The following is a 26,305-nucleotide window of genomic DNA, read 5'->3' on the forward strand; positions in this document are numbered from 1 at the left end:
GCTTGACCTACAGAGTGAGTTCCAGGATAACTAGAACTACACAGAGAAACCCTGTCTTCAACATCCCCCCACCAAAAAAGAAAAAAAAAAAGCTAGATGCAGTGGAACAAGCTTCTATTTTCAGTGCCCACTATGGGAGGTAAAAACAGAAGAACCTCAAGTTTGTGGGTGGCGAGCTTCGCTTAGCAGCAGCAAAGGAACTACCTAAGGTAGAAGGTAATGGTAGACATATGGATGTTGTCTTCTGACTACTGCAGGTGTACTGTTGCACATGCCCACGTGTATACATGAAATGTACACCCATGTGTCACTCACAAAATGAAATTTGAAAAAAGAAAAGATTGGCTGACATCAGGAAAACAAATGATAACATGCTGGCCAAGGAGGAGTAGAAGCAGGAACCCTTACACTAGCTACATTGCTGGTAGAAATGTAACTAGTGTAGCTACAGTGGAAATCAGTATGGAGAGTCCCCCTTAGACTGAAAACTACCATATGATCCAGCTATACCATTGCCTGGGTATAGACCCCGTTTTAGAGTTTTTATTACTGTGAAGAGACACCATGATTGTGGCAACTCTTACAAAGAAAGCATTTAATTTGGGTGGCTCGCTTATAGTTCAGAGGTCCGGTTCATTATCATTATGGCAGGGAGCATGGCGGTGTGCAGGCAGATATACTGGAGTAGTAGCTGGGAGTCTTACATCTTGCAGGCAACAGGAAGTCGACTTAGATACTGGGTGGTATCCTGAGCATAGGAAACCTCAAAGCCCACCCCAGCAATGAAACACTTCCTCCAACAAAGCCACAAGTCCTCATAGTACCTAGGAGGTTATGGGGGCCAATTTCTTTCAAACTACTACATACACAAAGGAGTCGAAGTATGTTGTAGTATTGTTCACAGTAGCCAAGATAGGAAACCAGCTTAGATTCCCATCAACAGGTAAATAGATTAAAAAAAATAAGTATAATTTGGCCTGATGTCTTAATCTTCTAATACCAGCTACTAAGGAGGCTGAGGTCACAAGTTTAAGCTTTGCTTGTGTTCCAGAATGAGTGGGGGTGGTGTAGGTATCAGCAAAGTGTAGTGCTATGCATATATGAAAATGTGATGAAACCTAAGTAAAGAGTGAAGATGATCTCAATCCATAACTCCTGAGCACGTAGATATATTCTAAAAGATAAAAATAGAAGAAAAGAGTCTGGGCAGATTCTAAGATGGTATGGTAAGACTCAAGTGGCTTAATTTAGAGTGAGTGCCATAGGAATTAAAAGAATGTGTATCTGAAGTGTGATGATGGAAGTCAAATGGGATAAGTTCTGGATGTGGGTAGCAATTGCTCCTTAGGTGGAGTCCCAGTGTTTTATTTAGTGGTGCTAACAGTGGAGTCTAGGGTTGTGTACGTGCTTGCAAGTGTTCTGCCACTGAGCCATACCCCAACTTGCATGCTCCTTTATTTTTTAATAAGTTTTATTTATTATTGTTGTATTTGTATGTATGGTGTTTGTATGAGGGTACATATATGCTTCCCATAATGCACTCATGGAGTTTGCTGGAGTTGGTTCTCTCTTTCCACCGTGGTTTCTGAGGATTGATGCTAAGTTGTCAGGCTTTTCTCCATGGAGCTGGAGGTTATGGTGTTTATATTTCTTAGTATGTTTATGTATTTGTTTTTAGTGCTGATGGATCTTATTTTAGTGCAAAAGTTAATGTGTATTTTGAGATTCTTTTTCCCCCTTTGGTAATGGAAGTCAAATTCAGGGTTTTGTACATATAAGTATATTTTGGCCTATTTTATGAAATTAGTATAATTTACTTTGTGCATTGCTTATCTATACCTAAAAATTTGAGTTTCAGTGTTTAGTTTCAACTTTTGCCCAGAAAATGTTAGGCATTTTTTCTTTTTAAGTGTATAGAATGAAGTTATTCAGTGTGTTCAAAATTTGAAAGTTACTTTGTAAGTAGAAACTGTTGTAACGGTGGGAATCTTTATGCTTAATACCATAGATGGCACCTATGAAAAGGTTATAGGACCATGGCAGCAGATGACGACAATGGAGATGGAACAGGTTTATTCGATGTCTGTCCTGGTAAGAACTCTTGGTTGTCTTTCTGAATTTACTTACTCTTTGTTTCTTTCTAAATTTTGGTACTGAGAGTTTAGAACCAGGACCTTTCAAATGCTAGGTACGTACTCTGTCACAGTAGTAGCCCTAACCTCAACTTGATCTCAGTTATGAAATCATTTACTTATTCTTAGGTAAAGTGGACCTCAGCTTTTTCTCCCTCTATATAAGTAAATTAACATAGCAAAATACTAGGGACATAGAGAGTACTTAGTAAATGTGAACTTTTCTCTTTGTTTTTTGTTGTTTTGTTTTCGTAGTGCTGAAAAGCAAGCACAGGGCTATATTCTGTTCCTTAGCTATATCCACTCCCTTTGTGTATAATACAGAGGCAGGGAGATCTCACTGTGCATTGAGTTTGGACCCGGACTATAGGCATAAATCATTGCACCTGGCTGACTTTGACTTTTCTCTTTCTCTTCTTTCCTTCCTCCCTACTCCCTCCCTCCCTGCCTCTTTCCTTTCTTTCTTTTTAAGATATTTCAAATTTATTTTTAATTTGTAAGTGTTTTGCCTGCATATATGTATATGCATCATGTGCATGCTTGGTGACCAAGGAGACTAGAGGGTGTTGAATCCCCTGGAACTGGAGTTTCAGATGGTTGTGATCCACCATGTGGGTGTTGTGAACTAGCCCTAGATCTTCTGCATAGCGCAAGCCCTCTTAACCACTGAGCCATCTCTCCAGCCCTTGGTTGATATTTCTTATTTATGCTTTTAAGTCTCTATATGTAATCAAGGCAACAATTTTGCTGATGTGAATGGTCATAATATCTATTGTCATATCCAAAATAGATAGTTGTTACTTTTGAAGTAATTTTGTTTTTTTTTCCCTTTTTTTAATTGATTTTTTTAATTGAGTTTTACATTTTCTCTGCTCCCCTCCCCCCTTCAACTCTCCCCAAAGGTCTCCATGTTCCCAATTTACTCAAGAGATCTTGTCTTTTTCTACTTTCTACTTCCCATGTAGATTAGATCTATGTAAGTCTCTCCTAGTTTCTCCATTGTTGTCTTAAGTTCTAAGGGATTGTGGTTTGTAGGCTGGTTTTCTTTGCTTTATGTTTAAAAACCACCTATGAGTGAGTACATGTGATAATTGTCTTTCTGTGTCTGGGTTACCTCACTCAAAATAATGTTTTCTAGCTCCATCCATTTTCCTGCAAAATTCAAGCTGTCATTTTTTTTCTGCTGTGTAGTACTTCATTGTGTAAATGTACCACATTTTCTTATCCATTCTTCAGTCGAGGGGCATTTAGGTTGTTTCCAGGTTCTGGCTGTGACAAACAAAGCTGCTATGAACATAGTTGAGCACATGTCCTTGTGGCACGATTGAGCATCCTTTGGATATATACCCAAAAGTAGTATTGCTGGGTCTTGAGGAAGGTTGTTTCCTAATTTTCTGAGAAATCACCACACTGACATCCAAAGGGGGTGTACCAGCTTACATTCCCACCAGCAATGCAGAAATGTTCCCTTTTCCCCACAACCTCTCCAGCATAAGTTGTCATCAGAGTTTTTGATCTTGGCAATTCTTACACGTATAAAATGGAATCTCAGAGTTGTTTTGATTTACATTTCTCTGGTGACTAAGAATGTTGAACGTTTTCTTAAGTGTCTTCCAGCCATTTTAGATTTCTATGTTGAGAGTTCTCTGTTTAGGTCTGTACTTCATTTTTTTTAAAATTGGATTATGTGTTCTTTTGGTGTCCAAATTCTTGAGTTCTTTGTATATTCTGGAGGTCAGACCTCTGTCTGTTGTGGGGTTAGTGAAGATCTTTTCCCATTCTGTAGGCTGTCATTTTGTCTTGTTGACTGTGTCCTCTGCTTTACAGAAGCTTTTCAGTTTCAGGAGGTTCCATTTATTAATTGTTTCACTCAGTGTCTCTGCTAGTGAGGTTATATTTAGGAAGTGGTCTCCTGTGCCAATGCCTTCAAGAGTACTTCCCACTTTCTCTTCTGTAAGGTTCAGTGTGGCTGACTTTATGTTGAGGTCTTTGATCCATTTGGACTTGAATTTTGTGTATGGTGATAGATATGGGTCTATTTTCATTCTTTTTGCCAGCACCATTTGTTAAATATGCTTTCTTTTTTCCATTTGATATTTTTTGCTTCCTTGTCAAAAATCAGGTGTTCAAAGGTGTATAGATTGATTTTCGGGTCTTCTATTCAGTTCCATTGATCTTCCTGTCTGTTCTTTTGCCAATACCAGGCTACTTTCAGTACTGTAGCTCTGTAGTAGAGTTTGAAGTCAGGGATTGTGATGCCTCCAGAAGTTCTTTTATTGTACAGGATTGTTTTGGCTATCCTGGGTTTTTTGCTTTTCCAAATGAAGTTGAGTACCGTTCTTTCCAGGTCTGTGAAGAATTTTGCTGGGATTTTTCTGGGCATTGCGTTGAATTTGTGGATTGCTTTTGGTAAGATTGCCATTTTTCCTATGTTAATTCTGCCTACCCAAGAGCATAAGAGATCTTTCTACTTTCTGGTGTTTTCTTCAATTTCTTTCTTCAAAGATTTAAAATTCTTGTCATACAAGTCTTCCACTTGTTTGGTTAGAGTTACTCTGAGATATTTTATGCCATTTGTGGCTATTGTGAAGGGTGTTGATTTTTTTCCCCAGCCCTTTTATCATCTGTGTTCAGAAGGGCTACTGATTTTTTTGAGTAAATCTTGTATCCTGCTATATTACTGAAAGTGTTTATGAGTTGTAGAAGTTCCTTGGTAGAATTTTTGGGATTGCTTATGTAAACTATCATATCATCAGCAAACAGTGAGAGTTTGATTTCTTTTTTTCTAATTTGTATCCCCTTGATCTCCTTTTGGTGTCTTACTGCTCTAGCTAGGACCTCAAGCACTATATTGAATAGATATGGAGAGAGTGGACAGCCTTGTCTTGTGTCTGATTTCAGTACTTAGGGTTAGATAATCTATCAGGGGCCTTGTCTCTAGAAAAGACTTGATTGTCGTGTTCTCAGCAGTCATTGATTTTGTACAGCTCTTCATCTAGGAGTTGGGCTTTGTGAGATTTACCCATCTATGATAGCATGGCAAAGGGGTTGTCATTTTTCAGATCTTATGCAGGCAGCCTTGTTTTGAGATTTCATGGGTGCTCCTTCTTTGTGATTTATGGGAGACAATTTTAAGCAGCTGTCCTGGTCATCAGGCTCTTAACACATCCCTTTTCTACAGTGTTCCCTGAGTAGTAAATGTAGGGGTTACATTGCAGGTATACCACTTGGGTTTGAGTATCTCTTAGTCAGTTCATTTTTACTTAAAATGAGTTTTTAAAAGTTAATGTTGGTAGACATGGAAGGGTTCCTGTCCAGCCAGCATCATAAGGACTCCAGGTGTAATAGTTGTAGGTGTTACTTGCTTTTGCTAAATTAGTTTCAACTTGTTACGTTGCTATTGTAGTTGTATTATAGGTTGTATACATTTAATCCTAGTGCTCGGGAGGCAGAGGTAGAGTTCAAGGGCAGTCTGGTCTACAGAGTAAGTTCTAGGATACCCAGGGCTACATAGAGAAACCCTGTCTTGAAAAAATCAAGGGGAAAAAAATAAATCAACAGAAAATTCAAAGTATAATAAATACCTTCGTATTTTTTAACCTAAATTTACAAATGTTGAATTTTAAATAAAGCTGCGTGTGTGTGTGTGTGTGTGTGTGTGTGTGTGTGTGTGTCTCTGAGTGTGCTGACTGCATTTGTCTGTGCACCTTGGGCATACCTAGTGTCCTTGAGGCCAGAAGAGGGGGTCAGGTCCCCTGGAACTGGAATTGTGGATGGTTGTGAGCCAGATATGGATCCTAGGAACTGAACTGTAGTCCTGCACAAGAGCAAGAAGTGCTCTTAACTGCTGAACTATCTCTCCAACCCCGTACAAATGTTTATCACACTGCTTTTGACTACACCTCTTTACATTATTGTTGGTGGCTCAAGGAATTGTAATCTTTTAGGTCTGGTTACATTGGTCCTCTGTCTTGGTCTTTGTTATCAAGAGTTAGCATGTATAACAATCCAAATATGATATCTGTACATAATTAGTCCAACAATATAATGCTTTAACTTTTTCTTTCAACAGTCTTATCTTAAAGAAATGAAAAGCTCTCATCTTGCAGGTGTTATCTCATGGTCAGTGCAGTTCTCCAGGATCACACAGCCCTCACTTTCGGTTTCTGCTTATTTTATGCTGCTTTTTAATGCTTCGGGTAGCATTAATACATAGTTTAGCATTTATAATGTTATATGAGGGTTGCTTTGATGAAAAGTAGCTGATTATTGCTGGAATTAAAACCTCATTGCACTTTTTTAGTATTTGTGTGTTTGTTTATGTGTGTGTGTGTGCCCATGTGTATGTGCGCGCAGGTGTCCATGGAGACCTGAAGGCGGTGTTGAATACTCTGAAGCTGGAGTTATTAGTAGTTGTAGCCCATCTAATGTGGGTGCTAGGAACTGAATTTGAGTCCTTTGGAGAAGTAGCAAGTGCTTTTAACTGCTAAGCTGTCTCTCCAGCTCCAGTACTAGTAGAATCTTCTGCTAAAAGAACTTTGAAAATTTTTTAATTAGCTGTAAATGGATGTGTCTGTGTGAAGGTATGTTCACATGTGTGCTGGTACCCATAGAAGTCAGAAGAGGGTATCTGGTTCCCTGGAGCAAGAGTTATAGGTGTTTGTGAGCCACCCAACATGGGTGCTGGGAACCGAACTCATAACTTCAGAACCATCTCTTCCCAACTCCATACATTTTTTTAAGGTGAATTTTTAAAGTCTGATTCTGAAGTTGTCAAGTTATAAATTTCTATATCACAATGTTTCTGTTGATGGGCCTGTATAAACCTTGTCTGTTTCTTTGTTTTGTTTTGTTTTTTGGGAAGGAGTCTCTCTGTGTAACCCTGGCTGTCCTAGAACTAACTGTATAGACCAGGCTGCCTCAAACTCACAGATATCAACCTACTTCTGCCTCCTGAGTGCTGGGATTAAAGGTGTGCACCACTACCACCTGGCTCCTTGTTTGTTTTGTTGAAGCAGAAATAATATATTTCTTTCCTTGTCCTAGGTAGGAATGGATTAAAAACCCCTCAGCTTACAAGCCAGTTTTAACTAGTCTTTGCCATTTTTGCAGCCTCTCCTCTTAAGAATAATGATGAAGGCTCATTGGACATTTATGCTGGGTTGGACAGTGCTGTTTCTGGTATGTAAATTTCATAAAACAGTCTCATTTTGTTTGGTTGGTTTGATATGCTAGTTTTATTGTTATTGGCTCTTGGTAACTTCACAGCTCTGAAGTAATATGCCCTGTTTCTGAGATGATTACACAGAGGTAATTTCTTTCTGGCCCAAAGCTTGATCAGATCATATTAGCACACAGATTTGTTCCTCTAGGACTCAGGTTTAATTAGGCCTGTGCAAAAATATTTCATGCCATTGAAATGGCAACTGGTGTTGAACACACATGCCTGCCTATGTTCTCACAGCGAATAATGTTACCATGAGTGTCTTTAGATACATCAGGTCCACCTGTCCAATTAGAGCTTCTCCACAATCAGATCTTCCAGTGTTTTGTAACAGGGACAATTACCACACTGGATTCGTTGGAACAGCCATTTTATATAATGTGGCATTCCGGCCATCATTAGTAAATTAGTGTAGGTTATATGAAATACAGGTTAGAAGAAATGTAACCCTTTGAAGTAGATGCAACATCAAGAATCCTAGCACACACACACACACACAGTATGTATATATATAAAACAACACACCATTCTTTATGCTCACTAAAGTGTTTGATAAAACTAATTAACAAAGGAATTCTAACAAATATTTTAACATAAGTTTTGTGTGTTTTCAGACAGTACTGCTAGATCCTGTGTGTCATTCAGAAACTGTTTAGATTTGTATGAAGAGATCCTGACTGAAGAAGGAACTGCAAAGGAAGCGACATACAATGACGTATGAGTTGTCACTGTTCCCAAGTTCTTTCTTTCTTTTTTTTTAAATATTTATTTATTATTTATTATGTATACAATAGTCTATCTGTGTGTATGCCAAAGGCCAGAAGAGGGCACCAGACCTTATTACAGATGGTTGTGAGCCACCATGTGGTTGCTGGGAATTGAACTCAGGACCTTTGGAAGAGCAGGCAATGCTCTTAGCCACTGAGCCATCTCTCCAGCCCCCCCAAGTTCTTTCTGTAGCTACTGAAGAGGAGGCTGCAGCTTACTAGTGAACAGATAATCTGTGTTTAGAGATTAGTTCTAAAATTTAAAAAAATTTTTCATGATTTATTTTTATTTTATGTACATTGGTATTTTGCCTGCATGTGTGTCTGTGTGAGGGTGTCAGGTCCCCTGGAACTAGAGTTACAGACAATTGTGAGCAACCATCATGGCTGCTTGGAGTTGAACCCAGGTCCTCTGGAAGTGTAGCCAGTGCTCTTAACTGTTGAGCCATCTCTACAGTCCAGGAAGTAGTTCTTAAATTAACAGTATTTAAGGTAGTTTCTGCCTCTTACTTGTTTTTCCAAGATATACTTTCTGAATAAAAGTCTTAATTCAGTTACGATTTTATTTGACCAAACTTAAGTATATGAATGTATAAAACTTTAATAAACTATCAGTGTGATAGAACATTTTATTTTTTCATTATTTATATTAAAGTTGTGTATTACATAATGTATCTTGAGATTTATGAGACAAATTTCTTTTAACTGTATATTTGAATATTAAGGTTCAGAAGAACAATATGAAGTTTGTCAAAATGTACTATCAATGGGCTGAACTTTAGAAATCAATATTGTAGGCAGGCATGGAGGCAGTTGCCTGTAATCTCAGTGCTTGAGGCTGAGGCAGGAGGATCGAGAGGAAAGCAGCCTGGCCTACCTCTGGATACCCTGTCTGAGAAACAGTTAGAAACAACAACAAAAGTGGATATATCTGTCTAAAGAGCTCATGTGTACATTGATGATTTTTTTCCCTCAGAATCTTAACTGTCATTTAAGAAACTACAATAATGCTTAAATTAGTCCTTTCGTGTTTTACAGCTGCAGATAGAATATGGCAAATGTCAGCAGCAAATGAAAGAGCTGATGAAAAGGTTTAAGGAAATACAGACACAGGTATCGTGGTTATTTCTTCCTTGCTAACATTTATGTGGTGTGTGTGTGTGAGCGCGCGCACGAGTAAATGGGTGTGGGTGCACATGTTTGCACATGCATGTGGAAGTCAGAGATCATCCTTGGGTATTGTCCCTCAGGCACCATCTGCCTTGTCTTCTGAGACAGGATTTCCCACTGGCCTGCATTTCACCACACAGGCTAGGCTTTCTCAGTCTCATGGATCCAACTCTCCCCACCTTTCCAGTGCTTAGATTACAGACATGTACAGCTTAAAATAACTCTTTATGTGAATTCTGAGGAGTCAGACTCACATCCCCATGCTTGTATGCCTAGCTCTTTACTATCTGAACTATCTTCCCAGGCAGCCCTTTTTAATGTTTTATTTATGAACATAAAGCCCGGGATTGATCCCCAGGATGGGCAGACATACAGATAGATGTACATACATCAATGAGTGTAGTCCTAGCTGCTTAGGAGACTGGAGTGGGAGGACCTTTTAACCTTGGGGTTGAGGACCAGCCTGGGTAGCATAGTAAGACTATCTCATTATTAAAGAAAAAAGTTATAACTAAAGTTAAAATATTAAAATGTTGGCAGTTTATATAAAGCTTAAAAGCTTAATACCAGGGCTGTAGAAATGGCTTAGAGGTTAAGAGCCCTGGCTGCTCTTCCATAGGATCCTGGTTCAGTTCCTTGCAGTCCTATGGGAGCTCTCAGTTGTCTGTAACGCCAGTTCCAGGGGATCCGGCACCCTCACACAGACATACATGCAACCAAATATCGAATAGCTTGATGTTGCACATTTTTAAAAAAAAAAGGATTAATACCCAGGTTTTGTGCTGCAAGGCAAATACCCTGTAACTGAAGTATATCCCCAGCCCTATTTTCTTAGTAATTAAGATGATAAAATATTGGCAGCTTATAAAGAGGGTTTTTTTTTTTTTTTTTTTTTGTGATTGAACCCAAGGCCTGGGTCTCTAAACTTGTGAGCTAAGCATTTAGCATCTGGCATTATTTCTTACTCCCAAGTACTTGCACTAAAAGCGTGTACACCACACTCAACTAAAAGAGGATAGTTTTGAGGAACAAAGATTAGGATTTTTGGTGGGGGGGGGGTAGAGAAACAGTGGCAAATCACAGTTGTCAGTTCTTTTTGTGATTATGCTGCAAAAATAATGAATGTCGCAGTGTTCTGTCTACTTTTTTGTAAACTTCTTTTTCTTGATTCTCCTTTGAAAGAACCAGCTCTAGATTCTGTTTGAAAACTAACATCTTTGCAGTTTTAGCTTGTTAAATGGGATAGTGCCTAACACTTCTTAGTGGTTTGTTTGTTTTGTTTTGTTTTGTTTTAAGACGTGGTCTCACAATGTAGTCCTGGCTGGCCTGGAACTTCCTGTGTGGTCCAGGCTGGCTTCCAACTTGCAGAGATTCTTTCTGCCTCTGCCTCCTGAGTTCTGGGACTAAAGGTGTGCACCACTACGCCTAGCAGATCATGTTTTAGTTATAAAAACTAAGTATTTAGTTATTAAAACTAAAACGTCAATATAGTGGTCCAGGCAGAACTTTCTGTGCTGTGTTACTGCTTTTACAGTCTGATGCTTGTCTGAAGTATTTCCTATCAGGTGGGACTTTTACTGTGTTGGGTATCGTCTTAGAAACTCAGCTGCTGCATCTGAGCAATGGGAAAATAATCATTCTTAGAGAGCTCCTCAGAATTACCTAAGATAAAATGTTTAATGCCTAGCATTAATTAGTATCAGCAATTAGTAGAGGGCTGAGTATGGTGACATATGTAGTAATCCCCCACACATGCACTGGAGGAGAGGCGGAAGGATCAGGAGAGTTGAAGGCTATCATGAAAGCTACAGCCAAGCTACCCCACAACTAGTTGTACTTTTGACAATCCTGTCTATTTTTGGTATATTAGTAGATCTTATTAATCTTTGTTTTAGAACTTGAACTTAAAAAATGAAAACCAGTCTCTTAAGAAGAATATCTCAGCACTGATCAAAACTGCCAGAGTGGAGATAAACCGTAAGGATGAAGAGATAAATCATCTTCACCAAAGGTATCACCGGGTGTCACCTGTCACCATTCACATAAAGTATGGTTTTCAAAGCATGAAATGTGTATTTGAACAAATAGTTACAGTTCTACTGTAAATGGCAGCTACTCTGCTAATGATTTGTAGTGATAACTATGGATACTGATGAAACATTGCCACATAGTTCCAAATACACAGTTTTCTAAATCACTGGGATCTTGCTTTAGTACTGCTTACCAGAGAAAGTCAGTGTGCATGTCCTGAGTTTTTCTGGCCATACCTGTTACTGAGGTCAGGGCAGAGGAGTACCTCAGATACAGTCAAGCATGTGCCCAGAACTCCTGGAAGAAAGAAAGAAGGCTGAGCAAGTGAAGGCACTTGGAGCCTAGCCTGCTGACCTGAGATCAACCCTGAACTCCAGATGCTAGGAGAGAACCAGCTCCCGCAAGTGCACTGTGACCTCCACACGTGTGCTATGGCATGCTTGTGCTCCCTTCCTCCCCAAATAAGTCAACAAATTTTAAATGCAAATTTTAAAATGACAAGAAAGAAAGGGTTATCTACTAGCCTTTAGTTAGTAAGGGCTATTTACTAACTCCGAGTGGGTTTTGTTGATAATTTTTCTCACTCTCTTCAGTTCAGGGTGACATTCTGGTCCAGGGTAGTTCATTATCCATGTCTCCCCATCTATCCCATAGACAGAACTGAAAGAATTGCTTAACTTGGTGCTGCCATTTCTTCCCTTTCTGTTGTATTTGTTTTTAAGCATAGGGTATTAACACATAACTAACACATAACTAAGGCTGACTTTGAATTTATTGTTCATCCCTCTGTCTCATCCCCCTGAGGCATACATTAAATTCAGGTTAGCAAGTGCCATTACCCACTGAGCTATCTTGTCAGCCCCTTTGTACTTACTGAACCCAATCCTATTTTGTCTTCACTGGTCACCAAAGCAGTTGTCATTTTGATCATCAGTTACTTGCACTAAATCCAGCAAACAGTTTCTGACTGTCCATTTAACTTTTCTTCACGTGTGCTATTTAACTCCATTACCCTCCTGCTTTGAAGCAGTCTCTCCCTATAATTAATTACATTAGTAATGTGATGATTGTTGATTATCTTTCTGGGTGCATATTTATGTTTTGGCTGTTCCTTTGAGTCTCTCAACGATCAAGCCTTTGTCCCCTTTTTCTCTCTTTTAAATTTATTTTATTGGTGTGCTTGCTGGTGCTCAAGGATGCTAGAAGGGGACATCGGATCCCCTCAGAGCCACGGTTTCAGACATTTGTGTGCCGCCCAATCTTGGTACTGAGATTTGAGCGCTGGTCCTCAAATAGAGCAGTATTGTATTCTTAGCCAGTGAGCTGTCTTTTCACTCTACCTGTTGCGTTTCTTCATGAGGACAATCCCATAGGCTGGAGAGATGGCTCGCTGGTTGGGAGAGCGGGCTGCTCTTCCAGAGGACCTGGGTTCAGCTCCCAGCATCCATTCACATGGCAGCTCAGAGCTGTCTGTAGCTCCAGTTCCAGGGCATCTGACACCCTCACACAATGCACATGAAATAAAGTTAAAGTATTTAAAATAAAAAAGTTTAAAGGAAAATACTTTTTTTTTTTTTTAAAAGGAACAATATCATACATGCTAGGCCAATTTAATTTGTACTTTATCCACATGAGTCTAAAAGGGCTTTTAAAATTTATTCAAAAAGTTTGTCACAAAGCCTTTTCCGTTGTTTTCTAGCTTAGTAGAAAACAGTGCTATTTATTCAGTTAGTGTACATCAAACCTGTAGGAGATGGTTGGCATTTAACTCCTGGTATTAGAGTCCTTGTGAGAAGCTGCTGTCAACACCAGGACTGAGAAGTAGAACACTGCATCACTCTGCCTGTGGTGTTTTGCTGTTAGCCACTTCTCAGAGCCACTACTTATGCCCCTGGCATCTGGCAGTGTGTTTCTTTCTCTTCTTTTATTCAGATGCTGTAGCCTACCTACTCCCATGCAAACCAGCAGTAATATCAGTGGCTTTGGAATGTTCTTGGGATAAAGGTTAAATATCTTAACTTGCCCCTCAGGGCCCTCACGGTGTAGGCCCAACCGTTTCTCGGGCCTGCCTGTGTTTACTCTGTATAAGCGCCATGGCTCTGTCAGTTCCTGCAGGCATCCCAAGCTCTGCATTTGTGTGTGTCCTTTTTTTACTGTGTGCAATGACTTGTCCCTTCATCCTCTAGTTTTGGCATAATAATCTTGTTTTTGTTGTTGCTGTTTGTTTTTAGTTTTATGTGTACGGGTGTTTTTTCTGTCTTATGTATACCATGTGTATGCCTGGCACGTATAGAGGCCAGGAGAGGGTATTAGATCCCTGGGACTGGAGTTACATATGGTTGTGATCACCATCCTCAATCCAGAAGAACTGAGCCCAGAGCCTCTGGAAGAGTAACCAGTGTTCTTAGCCACTAACCCCCCCCCCCTCTCCAGCCCCTAATTAACCATCTTTCTAGCAGGGGATACTTACCTGGTCTCTGTGTCTAAATCAGATTTCTTTTGTGGGTTTATGTATACTTGCAGTTCTTAAAATTATGAGTGAGATTCCTTGACTAGTATCTTTTGCTTTTCCTATAATGTAAGTTTCATGAAACAGGGTTGTGTTTGCTTTGCCTTGAGCATTTTCCCAGTTGCATTTCCCATGGTATCTGGCATATTGTAGATCTTTATTTGTTAACTGACTAAAGACTGCCATTGTGTGGACCATTTTGTCTTATTTAGGTGTTTAGAAAGTAAGGACAGCTGTTCATTTATTTATTACTCCAAGTCATTCCCAGTGTACCGTGTATTAATGTTGGTTCCTGAATTGTTGGAGAAGTTGTATAGGTTTTTTGTTCTTGTTGTTATTTGTTTATATGTAGCCTTAATTTGGAACTCAGGTTATCCTAGAATTCACAGAGATCTTCCTGGGACTGGGACTAAAGGTGTGTGCTACAGCACCAAGCTTGTAAAGGTGTGTGTGTTTGTGTGTGTGTGTGTGTGACCTTATTAAGTTTTATGTGGCTATGTATTATTTAATAAATATCCTACCAAATATTTGTACTGTGAGCTAACTAGTATTATAATAATAACTAGTTAGGCCGGGCGGTGGTGGCGCACGCCTTTAATCCCAGCACTCGGGAGGCCGAGGCAGGCGGATCTCTGTGAGTTCGAGGCCAGCCTGGTCTAGAAGAGCTAGTTCCAGGACAGGAACCAAAAGCAACAGAGAAACCCTGTCTCGAAAAATCAGAAAAAAACAAAAACAAAAAAAAACTAGTTAACATTGAGTAGAAATTTAACATTTACTGAAGCAAAATTGAAATTATAACATATGACAAAAACAGAAAAGTAAACATGTGAATCCTGGGAAATGTATGATGTAAAGGTATGTTTAAAGGTGAAACTGAGGAAGGGTACGTTGGCTCATTTGATAAAGGTGCTTGCAGCCAAGTCAGCTGTTGTGAGTTCCATCCTTGAAATCCTCATGGTGCAAAGAACCAACTTCCACGTTGTCCTCTGACCTTTGACGTGCTTATGCATGTGCGCGCGTACACACACACACACACACACACACACACACTCATGCACTCAAGAACAAACAAACACACAAAGACAAGTAAATATGATTAAAACTTTTTTGGAGCTGGATGGTGGTGGTGCACGTCTTTAATCCCAGCAGAGCAGGCAGCTCTCTGTTGAGTTTGAGGCTAGCCTGGTTTACAGAGTGAGTTCCAGGACAGGTTTCAAGGCTACATAGAGAAACGCTGTTTCAGAAACAAACAAACAAACAACAACAAAACTGGTAGTTCTCTATAGTCTGTGCCAGAAGCTGTGACTGGACGCTGTCTTTCAGGAGTTTGTAGTTTGATAAATGTGTGGCACATTACACATACACAGCATGTATTGTATCGGAAAAGTCTCCAGTTCTGTGACTTTCCTTTTGCTCTTTTAGCTGTGCCTTTTGAGAAACAGATCTATTAGCAAAATTTAGTTATAAAGTATTTTTCTTTTATGGTTACATGTTGTAGGAGGCTGCTTGTCCGTCCGTCCCTCCCCTTCCCCCTGGCAGCTCAGACCCAAAATAATCACACAGAAACCCTATTATTTGCAATACTGTTTGGCTAGTAACTTAAGTGTATTTCTGGCTAACTTATATCTTTAATAACCCATCTCTATTTTTCTGTGTATTGCCATGAGGCTGTGGCTTACCTGGTAAGATTCTGGCGTCTGTCTCTGGTGGGATTACATGGCTTCTCCTGACTCTGCCTCCTTTCTCCCAGCATTCAGTTTAATTTTCTGTTCCTACCTAAGTTCTGCCTTGGTATAGGCCAAAGCAGTTTCTTTATTCATTAACCAATAACACATAGACAGAAAGAACTCCCACACCAGTTACTGCTTATTATCACGTTTCCCCAGTTGTCTTAGAGGTATCTTCTAGTAATTGTGACTGTTGTCCCAGGTCACCAGTGCCCAAGGCAAGCTCCTCCACTCTCTGAGCTGTCATGCTGGCTCATATATTTTATCATTAAGAAAACACCAATATAAGCCATAACAATGGGCCTTTTGTCCCCCTTCTAAGGAACGAACCACAGTTCTGTATGTCATCTGCCACAATGATTTGCCTTATTACGGAGTTTTATATAAAACAGCAAAGTAGGATTGGGAATTGTATTGAGTTTGATTATGTGCGTCTAGTAAGACTTTCTATTTATTCAGTGAGGTTGCTGAAGAGAAGAAAGTAAACATACTTGTCGTAAACAAAGTGTGCTATGATGACTTGGGAGTTTGGTATCTCTGCTGAGTCCAAAGAGAACTGGCAGGTGCTAGGATTTGAAGCAAAAGCAAGTGAGAGAGTTCCTTGTATTGTTTTTAATTCAGTGTTTTCTTGCATTCAAGTGCTTTATCGCAGATCTACACCCCGAGCCCAAGTGTTTTGCTCATACTGGTTTTGCCAGCATATAAACTTGAAAAGTATGTCATATGTGAGTAAAGTCTAAAATACTATTAAATATCAGTTAACTTTGCTTTTTTGCTAATTCCTGTTTCTTAATAGATTGTCTGAGTTCCCACATTTTCGAAATAACCATAAAACTGCAAGAACCAAAGATTCAAGATCCAGATCTCCCCATTTGGATGATTGTTCAACGACTGATCACAGAGTTAAAACTGATGCTCGTAAAGATGCACATCCTAGCACTTCACAGCCAAACCTGGAAGAGGACGGAAAATCACATCCTGAAGCACAGAATCCTTTACACTTGCCTACTGGTATTGAGAAACATTGTACTAACAATGTCTGGTCACGTTCTCATTACCAGGGTAGTGAAGGTAACTCAAATGAGGATAATCGAAGAGGAAAGAATGGCATTAGACATAGCCATTGTAGTAGAGGAACTGACCGGCCACAGAAAGAGAAAGACTTGAACAACAGCTGTAGTGATGGGGAACGAAGGGACAGAGAGACTAATTCCAGACTACAAGGAAACCTTGAGAAACGTGGAAGCAGTGAAGCAAAGTCTGAGAGCAAAAGTTCAGAGAGTAAAAGTAGCACTGGTTTGGGATATAAAAGTGAACGCAGTACCTCTTGTTGGGAAAAAGAGCCTTCTAGAGAAAGACCACACTCTCGAGTGGAATCTCAAAATGACAAAAATCTAGAGAGACAAAATGAAAGATTACAAAGTACGCACAGAAAAGAGCTTCAGTCTCAGGACAAAGCAGAGAGAAAAGGTGACGTGAAGTCTAAACCAGCAGGAGAGGACCAGGGGCACCGTGGAAGAGGGGAGCGGGCGTTGCCTCCTCATCCCAAGAATGACATAAAATACGGCTTCAGTAAATATCATCCAGAAGAGAGGAGGGGAAGGGAAGATTGTAAAAGAGACAGAGGGATGAGCAGTCACGGCTTTCAAGATAGAAGATACTCATCTTCTCTTTCGGGCAACAGAGATAGCAAGTACCCGCACTCCAAGGGAATCAGTGTTGCACACCAGTGGGAAAATACACTTTTCAAGGCAGAAAGACACCGGACTGAGGACAGAAGGAAAAGAGAACGAGAACACAAAGAAGAGAGCAGACACGTGAGAAGTGACAAAAAATCACCTGCAGAATCTTCACAAAGGACTAATAGAGAAACTAAGAAAAGCACTACTGATGTAAAGAGACAGACTGAGCCCAAACCTGGTAAAGGTGAGGGCTCTAATGACGAGGTTTCTAAAGGCACAGGTAATAAAGAATGTGCAGTGAAAGTTGAGAATGGACCAAATGATGTAAAAAGCAAAGACTTAAAGTTAAGCTTCATGGAAAAACTGAACTTAACTCTTTCTCCTGCTAAAAAGCATCCTGTTTGTCAAGATAACCAGCATCAAGTACCTGGTGTTCCCAAACCCAGTGTTCTGTGTGACTCACCGTCCTCAGAGAAGACTGCAGCGGTGGTGTGTCTTCCCTCTGTCAGTGCACTTAGTCCAGAGGAAAGCAAGGTGGAGTTAGCAGAGCCAAAGGAGGCTCTTCCAGTGACATCTCGATTCGGGATCAACACTGCAGAAAACAGCACGAAGGAAGAAAAAAGATTGTTGGTTCAATCTGTTGAGAATACTGTGCCTCAGGAAATGCTTGTGTGTGGCACGGAAGTTTCCTTCCCAGCACCTGCAGAAATAGAACAAACAAAACCCTTGCTTCCGTCTGTGGAAGTGGAAGATTTGCGTGGTGACGCGAGGGCTGCAGCTTCTGTGGTGATGGATGCACTACCAGGACATGCTTCTGAAGATGTAGGCCGAGAATTGGACACCATGGGACATAATGACTTGAATTCTTGTGATGTTTCTGAAGGTGTGAAAGCAGCTGTAGCCAGTAAGAGCCTTCTGCAACCTTTGGCTGAAGAACCTGGCATTTCACTAGTAGACTGTTTGGGAGACAGTAATCCTAAACTTGAATCTTCTCTTGACGATGTACCTGTCGTTGAGAATAAATCTTGTCCTTTGGATCCTTGTTTACCTAAAGAGACTTTTGTACCTTCACCACAGAAGACTGAGTTGATTGACCACAAAATAGAAACTGGAGAATCAAACTCAGTGTATCAAGATGATGATAACTCAGTTTTAAGCATTGACTTTAATCATCTGAGACCTATTCCAGAAGCCATCAGCCCTTTGAATAGTCCAGTGAGACCTGTAGCTAAAGTTCTTAGCATGGAGAGCTCTTGTGTGATTCCACAGTATGATATCAGTCGTAAAGGTAATTGTTTATATTACATAATCGTCTATAAGTTGTCCTTGTGTCACAGTGTTAAACAGTATAAAAAAAATAGGTCCTTTGGGGATTTACAAAACTATCCATTTATATTGTGTGCTTGTGTGTATGTATAAGGGGTTTGTGTGTACCAAGGAATGTTGTGGAGATCAGAGGGCAATCATGAGTTGGTACTCCAATGTACCTTTACATGGGGTCTCCTGGAACTGAAGTTAGAGGCAGCTATGAATTGTCACACAGGTGCTAAGAAATAAATCCTGGTCGTCTTCAAGAACATTACGTTACCTTAACCACCGAGACACCTCTCCAGCTCCTGAGCCATCTTTTCTGATAACAACAACAAAAAACAGTACTGTTATTCAATTATTAATTAAAGGGCTGGAGAGATGACTCAGCAGTTAAAAACAATGGCTATTCTTGCAGAGGACCCGGGTTCAAGTCCCAGCCCCCACATAGTGGCTCAAATGCATCTGTTACTCTAGTCCCAGGGGATCTAACACCTCTTGTGCCTTCTGAGGGACATATACAGACAGTCATATTAAAAAAACAAGTAAAGTTAAAAATTGAAAAAGAACCAAATTAACTATGAGGGGCTAGAAAGACAACAGCATAAGTAAATTAAAAACAGAGGTGTACACTGAACCTGTAATGTACATTTAACAACTTCATTTTTTAAAAAAATATTTTTAAGATTTATTTTAGTATGCGTACAATGTTTTGTCTGCATGTAGGCCTGCATGCCAGAAGAAGGCACCAGATTTCATTATAGATGGTTGTGAGCCACCATGTGGTTGCTGAGAATCGAACTCAGGACCTTGGAAGAACAGCCAGTGCTCTTAACCTCTGAGCCATCTTTCCAGCCCAACAACTTCATTTTTTAGGCACAATATTTTGATCCTGTTTCCCCTGCCCCAAGTCCTCAGATCTTCCTCACTTCACCCACCGACTTTATATTTTTTCTTTCCAAAAAAAAAAAAAAACCTCCACAAAATTGTCAAAAAAAAAGAATCAAAAATAATAAAATAAAACCAGTAAATTAAAAAAAATCATAGCCAGGCGGTGGTGGTGCACACCTTCAATCCCAGCACTCAGGAGGCAGAGGCAGGTGGATCTCTGAGTTCAAGGCCAGTCTGGCCTACAGAGTGAGTTCTAAGACAGGCCCAAAAGCTACATAGAAATCCTGTCTTGAAAAACAAAACAAAACGAAAAATTCACAAAGCAAATGAATCAAAAAGTCCCTCCACACAAAAGAAACCAAACCACCTATTCCTTGGCGTGGTCCCTGTCTTGGAGTATGGTTGATAACAAGTTTTAGTTCATTAAGATTTTCCCTTTGCCGTGGGTATCAATTACAAATAGCCTGATGAATGACTCCATTTTCCAGATAGAATTTAGACGATTTCTTTTTTAAAAAACATGTATTATGTATGTATATGACTGCTCTATTCGTATGACAGAAAAGGCCATTTGATCTCATAGATGTTTATGAGCCACCACATGGTTGCTGGGAACTGAACTCAGGTCCTCTGGAACACTCAGGTCTTAAGTGGAAAAGCAGCTGGTGCTCTTAACCACTGAGCCATTTCTCCAGCCCCATAATTTAGACAGTTCTTAATTCTTTCCCCCTCTGCTGCTGGGAATTGAGCCCAGGGCCTCTTGTGCTAGACATGCCCTCCTGCTGAGCTCTATCCCATCTCTGCAGTGCTTACAGGTTTTATTGTGTATGTGTGTATGAGGGTAGTGTCCAAGTGTATACATGTTCATGTTTGTATACACTAGTGTAGACACCAGAGGTTGATGTGGGACATCTTTCTCAATCACTCTACTTTTACTGTATCTCCTTGAACCCAGAGCTCACAAATTTGGCTAGTCTAGCTCAGTGAATTGCCAGAGATCTCTGTCTCTGCCTCCCAGGCACTGGGATTGCAGGTGTGCTACCATACCTATAAAGTTTTGATGTGGTGCTGGGAGCCAAAATCCAGTCCTCATATTCAAGTGGCAAGCACTTTATTCACCAAGTTGTTTCTATACCACCTGTTTGGTTTTTTTTTTTTGTTGTTGTTGTTGTTGTTTTTAGGCAAGTTTTTCCTGTATAGCCAAGGCTGGCCCTGAACTGGTGATCTTCCTGCCTTATCTTCCTGGCTATTAAAATTGTAGGTGTATGCTGCCATGCTCAGTTTTACTGTTTTTATTAAAAAGGGGAGTAATTGGATAAATTGTTTCTTTACTTCACACATGCATCCATACATACATACATTCATACATACATACATGATTCTGTTATTTTGTAGTTGAATATTAGGCCCAGAACTTTGAGTAGATTTCAGCTATACTTTTGTTGTTCAGAAGGCATCATCAAATAGCATAGGGGAAGTGATACTGATAAAATGAAATTAAAATTACCCAAATGATAGACTTGTCAGTTAACTGACCTTCTGTGACTTTTATTTTTCCCAGTGCTGGGAATCAAATCCAGGACATCAGTGCATGCTAGCAAATGTTCTACCAAGTCACAACCCCAGCACCTTTTAGTTCTTTGTAAGACAAGAAATAAAGGCTGAGTCAAGGTGGTGATGGTTCACAACTTTAATCCCAGTACTCAGGAAGCAGAGGCAGGTGGATCTCTGAGTTTGAGGCCAGCCTGGTCTACAGAGTGAGTTCCAGGACAGCCAGGATTGTTTCACAAAGAAATCCTGTTTTAAAAAACAAAAAAGAAAGGCCAGTGGAAATGTTTATTAAGATTTAACATTTTGCCTTTAATGGGGAAAGGTTATTAAAATAATATTTTGTAGTGTTTAAGATGAAAATGTCTAATGACTTAAGACTCGGTGGTCATGTGATTTTAATATATTCTTCTCCACAGATGAGATTCTATCCAATTCAACTCATTCTACCTTCAAGAATCAGTCTGAGCTAAATAAAGAAAATAAAAAACCAGTTCCCAAATTTGACAAATGTTCAGAAGCAGGCTCTTGTAAGGATTTGTCTTTAGATCAATTAGAAGATGGGGAAATTAGAAGTGATGATGAAAAGTCAGTAGCTCAGAAACACCTGGAAACAAGCGCAGGACCTAGAGCTTCTGCTGAGGTGCCGACGGGGAGGAGCAGCCCAGGAAACAGGAGGAGCACTGCGCATGTGCACAAGGACCACAAGCGGACTGTTGTCAAACTCCCTCAGGACAGTATCAAGTCTAGTAAGAGACCAAGTGAATCTAGGTCCTCGGGCACTGAAAGGAAAAGTAAAGCAGTGAGCGTCTCCAGCCTGGAAAAAATTCTTCCACTTATTCTTGCACCCTCTTCTTTATGGGAGGTTATGCACATGCTACGGATGCTAGGAAAGCATGTAAGGAGAAGTTACATGAAATTCAAGATGAAATTTTCATTGAGACAGTTTCATAGAATTATTGAATCAGCAATTTTGAGTTTCACATCACTAATTAAATACCTTGACTTGTCTAATATCTGTAAGTCAGTAAGCACTTTACAGAAGAATCTTTGTGAAGTTATAGAATCTAACCTTAAGCAAGTGAAGAAGAATGGCATAGTTGACCGCTTATTTGAACAGCAGCAACCAGATATGAAAAGGAAATTGTGGAAATTTGTAGATGAACAACTTGATTATTTGTTTGAAAAGCTTAAAAAAATCTTAATAAAGTTTTGTGATTCTGTAAACTTTGGAAGTGACAATAGTGAAGGAAAACTTGGAAAAAAATATAAAGAGAGAACCCAACATTCAAGTTGTCAGAAGGGGATTATGAACAACACCAAGGAAGCACAGAGAGAAAAGGTGCAAACATCAGAAAATACTATGAATTTTAAATCCTCACTGGGATGTGAAAAGTTTGAAGAAAAACATCAAGACCAAAGCAACACCAATAGTAGTACAGTAAAGCATGACGTCAGAAGAACTGTTAGCACTTGTCCAGGTAGTACAATGAACTCTGAATGTAAAGAACAGTTGCTGGAAGTGAACTGCCCGAGCACCCCCAAGCCAGGAAAGAATGAAGGAAATACCGTGGAAGAGGCCCATGTGTTACAGCATGCAGGTGCTAAGCCAGAGCGGAGCTTTGAGATCCTTACTGAGCAGCAGGCATCCAGCCTTACTTTTAACTTAGTGAGTGATGCACAGATGGGTGAAATATTTAAAAGTTTGCTACAAGGTTCCGATCTGTTGGACAGCAGTGTTAATGGCACTGAAAAGACAGAGTGGGAATTAAAGACTCCAGAGAAACAGTTGCTAGAGAGTCTCAAGTGTGACTCTGCACCAGCTTGTACAACAGGAGAGCTCGTTTCAGAGGGAGCGTCTCCATGCCCCAAAGTGGTTAGCGAGGATAATTGGTCTTTATTGTCATCTGAAAAGGGCCCGTCTCTATCTTCAGGACTTTCACTGCCAGTTCATCCTGATGTACTTGATGAAAATTGTATGTTCGAGGTATCTTCTAACCTTCCTTTAAGCAAAGATAATGTATACAGCTCAGAAAAGAGTAAACCCTGCATTTCTTCCATACTCTTAGAAGATCTTGCAGTCTCTTTAACAGTACCGTCACCTCTGAAGTCAGATGGCCATTTGAGTTTCTTAAAGCCTGAAGTTTCGTCAACTTCAACCCCTGAAGAAGTTCTCAGTGCACATTTTAGTGAAGATGCTTTGCTTGAGGAAGAGGATGCATCTGAACAGGACATTCATCTCGCTCTGGAGTCTGATAACTCAAGCAGTAAGTCAAGCTGTTCATCATGGACAAGCCGGTCCGTTGCTCCAGGCTTTCAGTACCACCCTAATTTGCCTATGCATGCTGTCATAATGGAAAAGTCCAATGATCATTTCATTGTGAAAATACGGCGAGCAGCGCCATCTACTTCCCCTAGCCTTAAACATGGCGTGCTACCTGAGGAGTCATTGACATCTTTGCCTAGAACTGAAAAAGACGCTGATGCGGCACCAGAGAAAGAACCCACTCCACTTCAGAATACAGTTCTTAAGTCTGTTGAGGACTTGGAAAATTCTGACGGGAATGTTGATAATAGCAAACCAACTCATGAAGAGCCAAACTCTGTTGTACAAACACAGGTTCCAGATATATATGAATTTCTTAAAGATGCCTCAAGGAAGGTAGAGCATTGTGATCAAGTAGTTGATGATTGTTTCAAGTTGCATCAAGTATGGGAACCAAAAGTTTCTGAGAACCTTCAAGGATTGCCTTCAGTGGAAAAAATCCCACGCTCTGTTGATGATCATCTTCCTAATAATATACACATAGACCTAACAAAAGATCCAGCCACTGAGACTAAAAACTTGGGGGATCTCATGGAAGTAACAGTTTTAAATATTGACCACTTGGAATGTTCTGGAACCAACTTAGATCAGGATTCACAGATAATAGGTGGTTCTTTACAGCCTGATACTATAGATGCTTTTATTGATTTGACACATGATACTTCAAACGAGGGAAAAACTGAAGCTGTGTCAGCTGGTGAAGACGTGGAATGCCAGGTGATCTGTATAGATGAGGAGAACCACAAAGAAGCAAAGATGGGAAGGGCAAGCGGTCCTGCAGAACGCTTTGTTGAAGAAACTTGCATTGATTTGACCCCAGAGTCTCCTGGCTCATGTGAAATAAAGACACTTGCTTTAAAATCAGAGCCACCATTAAACCTGGATTGTGTAGAGTTGCCTGGGACTCTGGGTAATGTTCACAAGAAGAGAAAAAACAGTCCTGGGCTAAATCATTCATCTCAGAAAAAACAAAGAAGGGAAACAGACTTAACCAGTAATGAAAAGACCAAGAGACTTCCTCAGAATTGTGATGGAAATGGGGATGCTCACAGGAAGCAAGCCAGCAAGAAGAGGGAGCCTGCGGTAGATGACACCACACCCTTGTCATCAGAGGCCAGCCCAGGGGCGAAGGCTTCAGCTACAGCACTTGCTACTTTTCCAACAAGCCTTTCTGCAAAGAATGTTATCAAAAAGAAGGGAGAAATTATAGTTTCATGGACAAGGTAATATTTTTCAGAAATGTTTTAAATCATTAGGAATTTTTGGGAAGTTGTCAGTCTGTAATCTGTCATTTCCTGAGAATTCTGTTGCATCCTAAATAAGGAGCATGGTGAATTGATTACTTTAGAAGTAGCCGACGTGGGACTGGAGGCCTGGCTCAGTGGTTAAGAACACTTGCTCTCGCATAGGACTTGACTTTGGTTCCTAGGACCCACATCAGGTGTCTCACAACTCCAGTTCCAGGTGAACAATGTCTCTGGCCTCTGAGAACATCTGAAGTTGAATGCAAACACTCAGACTCCCTCTCTCCCTCTCCCTCCCTCTCTCCCTCTCTCTCTCTCTCTCTCTCTCTCTCTCTCTCTCTCTCTCTCTCTCTCTCTCTCTTTCTCTCTCTCTCTCTCTCATACACACACACACACACACACACACACACACACACACATAATTTTAAAAAGAAAAATGGCCAAAGTTAGTTGACAATGTATTTTGGAGTACAATGTAGCTGTGGTGTAAAACAATCTAAATAATAGCTTTTATCCAGAGGTGTGAATGACCCCTCTTAATAGAGCTACTTATTGTGGGCTTTATTTCTTTTGGTTGGGCATGTGATTTGTTTTGGTTTTGAGACATAAACTCACTCTGTAACCCTGAGTGGTCTGAAACTCATCCAGCTGCCTCTTTTTCTAAGTGCTGTGATTAAAAATATGAGCTACCACATGCTGGCTGATTCGCTTTTGGATTAGACCTCACTGTAGCACATACTGGCCTCAAACTCAGGATCCCCCTGCCTCAGCTTCCCAGGTATGAAGATAAGTCTCCACAGTGGGTTTTTTTTTAACCCTTTTTTTAAAAAAATAGTTTGATTTACTTGTATTTCATGTGCACTAGTGTTTTGCCTGCATGTGTGTCTGTGTAAGCGTGTCAGATCCCCTCAACAGGAGGTACCGTTAATGAGCTGCTCTGGGGATGCTGGGAATTAAATTAACCTGGGTCCTCTGGAGGAGCATCCAGTGCTCTTAACCGCTGAACCACCTCTCCAGTCCTGCTTTCATTACTTTTAGCTTCCCTTTTTCTATTAAAAAATTCTTTGACTTGGAAGGAAATTCTTATAAACACCATTTAGAAAGGAGTGACAGATGTGAAAGTCGTGAAAGAAAAAGTAGGGGTGCATAATTGATGTTTCTAAGCTGTTACGTAAACAAAATGTACTTTGAGTTTTATGTGACCTTTTAAAGAGTTCGGTATGTGTTCTTTGGTGTGGCATACCACATCTTTAATCCTATCCGCCAGGTAGAGAGTTTGGTCTCCATAGAGAATTCCAGGCTAGCTAGAGCTGTGTAGAGAAGACCCAGTCTCAAGAAAGGAAAAAAAATTAGACTTTTTCTTTTTGGTAACATCTCAACTAAATAAGTTTTTTGTAGTTTTAATATATAATTTAAATTTTTAAAATTTATTTTCTGTGTGGAGAAATAAGTTGGGTGGAAGCATGACTGAGGCAAATATTCTTAGTCAGTCACCAAGACCTAGTTTGTTTCTTGACCAGGTCTAAAGGACAAGGGGTAGGGGCAAATTGCAAATTTTTTGGTGCCTTTGCTATAGAAAATTTGGGAAATATGAACTCAAAGAGTAAGATAATGTGTAGTTATGTATCGTTGATAGCCTTACTTGTTTTGGCATATATGTACTTTTATTATAGATCTTACTGAAAATGGTGTTTCTGTTGAATGCTATGAAGACAGTGGGATTAATTGCCTTTCTCTATAAACATA

The 26,305-nt window shown here is 40.1% G+C and overlaps 1 protein-coding gene across 1 annotated transcript in view; it reads left to right on the forward strand.

Annotated features, from left to right (window-relative positions):
• The first annotated feature begins 1,979 nt into the window (after positions 1-1,979).
• Positions 1,980-26,305, forward strand: part of Casp8ap2 (caspase 8 associated protein 2) — a 29,394-nt gene continuing 5,068 nt past the window's right edge. Inside the window, exons 1-7 of the mRNA XM_050145498.1 lie at positions 1,980-2,091; positions 7,245-7,313; positions 7,971-8,071; positions 9,162-9,236; positions 11,189-11,304; positions 16,357-18,530; positions 21,409-24,538. Coding sequence (XP_050001455.1) covers positions 2,037-2,091; positions 7,245-7,313; positions 7,971-8,071; positions 9,162-9,236; positions 11,189-11,304; positions 16,357-18,530; positions 21,409-24,538 — 5,720 coding nt within the window. The 5' untranslated portion in view covers positions 1,980-2,036. The remainder of the gene's footprint in view (positions 2,092-7,244; positions 7,314-7,970; positions 8,072-9,161; positions 9,237-11,188; positions 11,305-16,356; positions 18,531-21,408; positions 24,539-26,305) is intronic.

This window comes from Alexandromys fortis, unplaced genomic scaffold, assembly GCF_014885135.2.
Source record: "Alexandromys fortis isolate MF-2015 unplaced genomic scaffold, M_Fortis_MF-2015_v1.1 scaffold_2_26212498_36691700, whole genome shotgun sequence".
Taxonomy (NCBI): domain Eukaryota; kingdom Metazoa; phylum Chordata; class Mammalia; order Rodentia; family Cricetidae; genus Alexandromys; species Alexandromys fortis.